Below are 8,064 nucleotides of genomic sequence, written 5' to 3'. Positions count from 1 at the left end.
TAAGCAAAAGCAATATTATATGTATGCCCGTGAAAATTGTATGCATGTCAAGCACATTTATCTATCTAACTATATATTATACAAGCAAAAGCGAGTTTTCCCGAGAAGTTTTGTGAAAACTTCAAAAATTTATAATAAATTTGTAATTTTATTAAATTAAAAAATAAATTTAAATAGTGTTAAAATTGCAATTATATAATCTAATCTTAACATTAATTACACCGTGCCTTCAGGCACGGACATACACTAATTATTTTATATCATACCTAACACGGGTAACGTGCTAGTAATAATAATAATAATAAAAGGTCTACCCAATTTACTAGGCCCAAACCCATTCAATCAGAGAAGTTATTCATTAGGTCCAAAATTATTTATTAACTCCGATCTATGAAAGGGGACACATAATTAATTTGTCTAAAATATAGGAGAAAATGGCAGATCATATAGGATATAAACTGGACCTATAAGATAATTTCTGCATCCAACAGGGACTAAATTGGACCAACATTTTAATTAGAAATGTCAATTGAGATGCTTTTCATTGTTATTTAACATGCTCATTGTGCATGCTACCATCATGTTCATTGAATCACCTGTCCATGTAGGGTGTAAAAAAGAAAATGAAAGTTTTTAGATGCAAATTAAGACATATTTTCTTCATTTAGGACGTATTCAATTTCTAAATCCTAATCAAATACTCCTACCAGTCAATAATCAATATTCAAAAACCCTTACATCAGATGGTAAACACCAAAAATATTCAAATAATACCAGCTGATGGGTTAATTGTTGCAGATATAAATAACCCCCCACTTTGCACCCATTCTTCATATACATTGTTCTATCAACCCTTTGTTTGCCTAATCATATGAGACCTCCAAACATTGTCTTGGCCATTCTAGCACTAGTTTTTCTTCTATGCATTAAACCACATGAAGCTTGTAGAGTTTTGGATAAAGAGTGGATGAAAAATGAAAATCTTCTATTACTGTCTCTAGCAAGGGATTTTGTCCCCCCTTCAAGACCAGATGGTGGTACTCACATCCCTGCAAGCACGATAAGCGAAAAAGGCTTCGCCGGTCATGCCGTGCCTCCTCCTGTGGACCCACAACATTTGGCGTGGCCAAAAATTAATCATTTATGAAACTCAGCCAGCAGCCATCGATTAAATCACAATAATATCACAATACCTCTGTACTAAAAAAATACAATATCACAATACCTTCACACTAAAAACCAGAAAAACAGATGTAACTGGTGAATAAAGTACGTCAGACCAAAAAAATAAAGAAGAACAAGAAATTGAAGAATTTTGTATCTTTTCTTCTTTCTTTTTTTTTTTTTTGATAAATACCTCCGTTCTCTACATGTTGTTGGGTGTAGTATATGTACTAGTGCGATACAGTAAGGAGAGGAGAAGGGAATGCTCTTGGGGTGCTATATTTTGATACTGATCCTAATAGAAGAATAAAAAGAGCAAGTTGATTTACAAGTATTTTACTTCTTGCTTGCTAAATGCTATTGTTTTCTGTTGTTGGTGCTCTTCTGTACAGGAGTTTTTCTACAGGAGCAAGCTCCATCATGTTCTTGGTTGAGTTCGTACCAACAGCAACATGAAATTTGCCATTCTGGTCAAGTTTGGAATTATAAATGATGAATGACTAACCATCCAAATAATCTGTGATAAGAGTGAAAGGGTGTCCCAGGGCACTAGTGTGGGTGCTGCCAAAGACCCTCCAACAGTCAAGTTAGTAAACTTCAACAGGAAGGCAAGGCACTCAAGGAAATGGTTTAGGGTTTTAGAATTGCTTACTTTGTGCATTCTGCCGCTCTTTCTTCATATACTCAACTTCTCTCATGTAACGTTGAATCTTCAATCACCTCCTTCACGCATGGAGGTATTTTTGCAAATATTGTAATTTAAATGACCATATAAACATGAGGTCAGTAAATTCTGAGTGCCAGCCTATTATACATGTATACTAACAGACGGCCAATTTGTAGACCAATCAGAATATCCGGGTTGGTCTCTAAATCTAATGTTCATGAACACGTATTCTAAATATCTAAAGCAAATTTATGTTTTTTTTTTTATTCTATTATTTAGATTTATTATTTCAATTTATCATGATGCATCTTAAATATCTTAATCAATTAAACTTCAACTGTCCAATTGATGGACTCTTATTTCTCTCAATATAATATTTCGATTCAAATAAGCTAATGAAATAGTTCCAAATCTCTAATTGACTGGAGTTTTAGTCTGCTGGTGAGATGATGGTGGTTGGGATAACTGGAATACTAAATTGGGATACATTAGAAATGATTGTTTGTTAAAAGTTTTCATATTTTATATTTTCATTTAAAAAATTATTTTTGTTTCTCTGCATATTTTATTTTTCTTGCTGTTATTAACATAACTAGTAAACCAGAAATGAAATCCCTTATAATTTATTTTCCTTTGCCTCTCAATTTCCAATTCCTGATGGAAGACGATCGACAACCACAAAAAAAAAAAGGGGGGGAGAAGTTTGATTTGAGATGGTTCAACAATGGTGAAGATGAATCTACTGGCTTTGTTATGTATGTTTTACCATGTTTTGTAATTCTAACTAATTCCGACATGGCTTTACTGAAATTTCTGTTGTTTGACTGAGGGATGGGTGTGAAGGTTGAACCACAGTAGAATGGTTCAAAAACACGGTTTTATTTCATCTTTGAAACCCTTCCTCCTAAGCTTGTCTAGAAAATCAACATCAGAACATTCAGTTATCAACAATTAACTCCAAATCAAGAGTCCAAATACGTCACTACTTTCAAATTGCCTTCAACATGAATGTGAAAATAAGTCAAGAGACAAGAAAATGGACCCGTCAAAATTTAAAACAAATCCATCAAATGGGATAGTCAGGTAATTGGGCTCCCAGCTCATCCACTAGGGCTCAAACCCAACAGCTTCTCCCGCTGCCCTCTTGGGATTAGATAAATATATGTGATGTTCTTACATGTACCCCAAAAAAAACCCAAAAAAATCATCTATATTCTTTCCCATATTGGATATAAGTGACCAGGTGGTACAAGAAAACCATGCCAGAAGAATTTCTATTTGGATTATGTTTTGCTCTTCAATTGTTGCAAGTCAGGTAGAAATTTCACCTCAAGAAACAGTAGTGAGCCAAATATCAATGATTTACAGATTAAACAAAGAAAATAATATTAGATAGATATCGCTTTCAGAAAAAAAAATAAATAGATACTAGATAAAACCTCTCTTACGTTATGCTACATGTGTTGCCACTGACCTTAATTTGAGTACATTCTAAGAAATTGGCAATCATCGTACTAGAGGCCTTCATGTTGATGTACTAAAAATTTTGCACAGTTCATTTAAAGTCATATCGAAAGGGTTATTGAACTACCATTTCAAAATTATTTATACCTAGTAAACAGAATTTGAGTTTAGGATGTTCAAATAATGATTTAATTGTATATAGGATTGAATGATAAGTGCACAGGACAATTAAAAAGAAACACAGACCATGGGGGGAAAACAATTCTGCAGAAATCTTGAATTCATTATAAAGGTCCAAATTCTTATTTAATAGATCTCTTTAGGCTTTACCTAAGCTATAAATTTAAAGTTTTATCTCACCATAAAATCCTAATCCCTAATTTCGTTAATTTATGGACTTCATATTCTTGAACATGCTGCACGTAAAATAACATGCTTCACTGCCTCTACGCGGTATAAAACTCTAGAAAATCGTTTTCATGAATTCAACTAAAGCCAGACAATATATTGTTGAAACAATACAGAGACAAGATATACAACAAGAAGCTATTCCTAGTTTTCCAAAAGGAATCAATCCTCAATTGACATTGAGATATTGCCAATTCTTACAAAATGATACATAACATACCTTGATACTAATCTTACAGATACAACTTCAAAGCTGGATCATCTCGCAAGAGCGGCAACCAACTTCTCCTTCAAATGCTCCGCAGCACCACTTTGAGTTCTGATCGAGAATGTATGAACAATCTCTCCATTATCTGTAGTGGAAACTTTAGACTCTTGTGCTATAACTTGATGCTCCCTAAATGTCTGTATAACCCTAGAAACTGGGTGAGTATCCAATGGACAGCTCACTCGTACAACTGCATCTTCGTGCCTTGCCTGAAAATCAATTTCCGAGACAGTACATTGCTTTTGCTTATTGTTACCCACATCCTTTTCAGCTTCTAAGATCCTTATTTTCCTCTGAAGGTCAGTGATGTATGTAATGGCATCACCGAGCAGAGAAGCCTTGTCCATCTTGGAGATGTTAGGAACAACAGCTCTTAATGCATAAAACCGTTGGTTAAGCTTCTCTCGCCTCTGCCGCTCTGCTTCAACGTGATTCAAAGGTTCCTCTCTCCCATTGGCAGGCTTTCTCCCCCGTTTTCTTGCTTTTCTCTCATCGGGATGAATCAACAAGTCTTCTTCAGCCTGTTCTCCGTTCATATGAGGAAACAATTTGGCCTCGCCATCATCGCTTCGACACCCATTAGAAGAGTTCCCATAAACTTGATTAGTGCCCACTGCCCGCAACTCATAAGACTCTGAAGGAAATCCCAAATCGTCTTCCACTTTAGGTGAAAAACTTATAGTCATAGGATGCGACTTTGCACCACCAAGACTAAGTTCACGCCCAAATATCTTTGGCAACGACACCTTTGCCTGTAACAGAGATCCCCCAAATGTAGTTTTCACCATTTGAATCAAACTTTGTTCTTCAGGAACTGACTTAACAGAACCAATCTCCACTACCCCTGATTTTAATGGCACAAAAACCACCGTCTCAAATCGAGCCAATTTTGCTAAATATGACCTCGATTGGTAATGTTCTGAACAACCCTTGGTATCCGAAACCCAAATCACTCTACCAGTATTGAATGATTGAGAAGGACTAGAGGGCTTGTCAAATGGGAATGAATAATACATTGATGTGAGATAGAACAACTCCACATCTGAAACTGAATCCAAATTCCCCACATAATTATCTTCCTCTGACCCTCCAAAGCAGGCGTGGAGCTTTTGCAAAACCCTCTTTCTCCCATCTCCAGCCTCCAATTTCCGATCCCCGGAACCATTCCCATCCTCAACCTCACTCCCCTTGGGCTCTCTGCAATGCCCATCACCCCAAATCAAGGCTGAATTGCCCGATTTTGATTTCGCGACCTGCCATAAAATGGCATAAGTCCAATTGGACCCATCAACAATCTTACACAGCCTCTGCTGCACACCCAAATCCCCAGCCGATGATGCGAACTCTGACAACACATTGCCGGAGGCCGAAGCAACTAAGAAATTAAAGGCTTCAGCGCCCAACACAGTTACCACCATACCCTTGTCTTCTTCATTCAACCAAAACTTCTCACCCATCTCTCAAACAATTCAACAAACACTTTAAAGGCAAACAACAACTTAAGGGGCCCAATTCTTGACACAGAAAGAAACAGCAGAATCTTGAAATTTAGAAACTTGGGTTTGATTGTTCATATGAAAACGAACAATCACCAGTTGATTTCTTGTGATAGTTTGATACATCAACAATTACATGTACATATATGTATTGAATGTGTGAATATATCAACAAAAAATAGTGCGATTAAAAGAAGAAAGAAGAGAGTTACCTGAAGTAGGCATGGATGAGTGCGACTTTTAGGATAAGATTAACTCGTGTTTCATGTGCCTTCAACAATGACGCGCTGGTGTCTGCTTTGTAGATCTGAACTGTTTGGGGCTTTTATTTTGTGGGTACAGATACAATGCACCTGGATCAAAAAAAAAAATATATATATATATATATCTAAATTTTTTTATTTAGGCCTTATTTGGCATGACCTAAAAAAGTCAAAAAGTCACTATCTTATTTAAATTACATCATTTTATTTAAGTCACATCACTTGTCTAACACGTCACTTCAAATCCAGCCAATACCCAACCGCCAATACCCAACCAATATTTCATAAAAATTCAAAAAGTCCATTTATTTAGATAATCCCAAACCACCTCTTAATTTTAAAATAATTAGTTAATAATAAGGGTCATGCTTGGTAGCTCGAAAGAGCTACCCCGAATCCCTCGAATTTGCAGAAAACAGAAGAAGGAGAAGGAAGGAGAAGGAGGAAGGGGAAGAAGAAGAAGAGAAGGAAGGAGGAGGAGGAGGAAGCCGAAGGACTGGAGGGGGCCAAATAAATCGGGGTGTGGAGGCCGAGGCGGGGGACGGAGAAGGAGGCAGAGGCAGAGGCAGTGGCTGCGACGGCGAGGAGCTGCGATGGCGAGCGACGGGCGACGAGCTCTTCCCTGCGACGGCGAGAAGCTCTTCCCTACGACGAGCTCTTCTCTTTCTCTTTCTCTTTCTCTTTCTCTTCCTCTCCCTCTCCCTCTCCCTCTGTCTCAGAGCTGTGTGAAGAAGAAGAAGAAAAAAAATAATAATAATGCCCAAAACGACGTCGTTTTGGGCATTAGGGGGATTAGGGGGGCATTTTTCGAGCTCTCAAACATTATCCTAATAATAAAGCCTATCATTGACATCAAAAGGATTTATTATTATTATTATTATTAACTTAATTATTAATTCTAGGCTTTATTATTAACTTAATTATTTTAGAATTAAATAAAAAAGTTTAGATTTTTTTTTTTTTTTTTTTTTTGGTTACAAGCTCTGTTTTTTGAAGTATTGGAAAATAAAATAATTTTAATCAATGTGTTTGATTCAATTTTTTGAATTTAGTTTTTTTTAAATTGAGTTTTTTATTTTTCATTTTTTTTTGTTCTTAGTTAATATTTTTTAAATTTTAAGTAAATTTTTTTTTTTACTTTTTTAGATACACCTTACTAAGATGTATCTAAATAGTAAAATATTTGTGAAAAATAATTTTAAAAAATTAATAAATACACAAAAAACAAAAAATGTATTGAATTTTCATTTTTTTAATATTTTTATATTTAGTGAATTTTTTAAAAAAAATTTTCACAAATATTATATTTTTTAAGTGTATTTATGTTAGATGTGTCTAAAAATAAAAATAAAAAAATTGCTTAAAATATTAAAAAATTTAGTGAAAATATGAAGAAAAAAAATTCAGTGAATTTTGAAAAGTTAAAATAAACAGAGTGAATGATTTTTATAATGAAAAACAATATGACAATCTCTTTCAAAAAAATATGGCCAACAATTTTCATTTTTTTAATTATAAATTATAATAACAAATTTTTCATTATAAAATCACAAAATATTATTTTGTAAGGCTAGATATTTTTTCACATCAAATTATAATTTAACGATTACTAATTTATACATATAAAAGAAATAATAAATTTTGTAGACTACATACATGAAATCAATACATTTAACAATTAAATACAAAAATTAGTGATAATTAAGGACATAATAAAACTGAGTAGCCAAACTGGACAGGTAACTGGGCCAAGACCTCAGTCTGTACAAAAGCCCAACATTGGTAGACCAAGTCATTTGGTGGGCTGATCCACACGGAAAAGCTGGTCTTCAATCGCGCTCCATAAGTGCTTATATATGATAATGTACCCACAAAAGTTCTCATCACACTCACACAATGGTCTTGTAATATTTATACATTAGCCCACAATATATCACAAATAGTCCTGTACCCACATTCACGTTTGCAATTTGTAAGTTTTGGCATTTTAACACCTAAAATTTTTAGAGCACATTTAATGGTGATGTATACTTAACTTATAGGTAACACTAATTAATTTAGGCTTGCGATTAAGAATAATTTATTATTATTATAACAGACGAGAAATGTTAGGAATCGTAAAAAAAAATTTATGAAAATGATCATAAAATATTTGTAACTCTTAGATTACCTTGATTAGTGTGTGGTACTTTGTTCTAAGTGTAATTCAAAGGTCACAAATCTTTAATGATCATTTTCATGAAAAACTTTTCATGATACATAGTATTGCTATATAATAGACTAATATTTTAGCTTATAAACAAAATAGTTAAAAGAATAAACGCTTAAAGTGTT

The 8,064-nt window shown here is 34.3% G+C and overlaps 1 protein-coding gene across 1 annotated transcript; it reads right to left on the bottom strand.

The window, feature by feature from the left end:
• Window positions 1-630: 630 nt before the first annotated feature.
• On the bottom strand, window positions 631-5,823 carry LOC114290533 (transcription factor MTB3). The gene is made up of 3 exons (XM_082906672.1): window positions 5,680-5,823; window positions 3,924-5,485; window positions 631-1,100 (listed from the first exon to the last, which is right to left on the bottom strand). Exon 2 carries the CDS (start codon window positions 5,426-5,428, stop codon window positions 3,962-3,964), a length of 1,467 nt encoding a protein of 488 aa, XP_082762798.1. The 5' UTR covers window positions 5,429-5,485; window positions 5,680-5,823; the 3' UTR covers window positions 631-1,100; window positions 3,924-3,961.
• Window positions 5,824-8,064: the final 2,241 nt, after the last annotated feature.

This window comes from Camellia sinensis, chromosome 14, assembly GCF_055761805.1.
Source record: "Camellia sinensis isolate YWXY chromosome 14, ASM5576180v1, whole genome shotgun sequence".
NCBI classification, from domain to species: Eukaryota; Viridiplantae; Streptophyta; class Magnoliopsida; order Ericales; family Theaceae; genus Camellia; species Camellia sinensis.
This window is presented reverse-complemented; position numbering and strand designations above follow the sequence as displayed.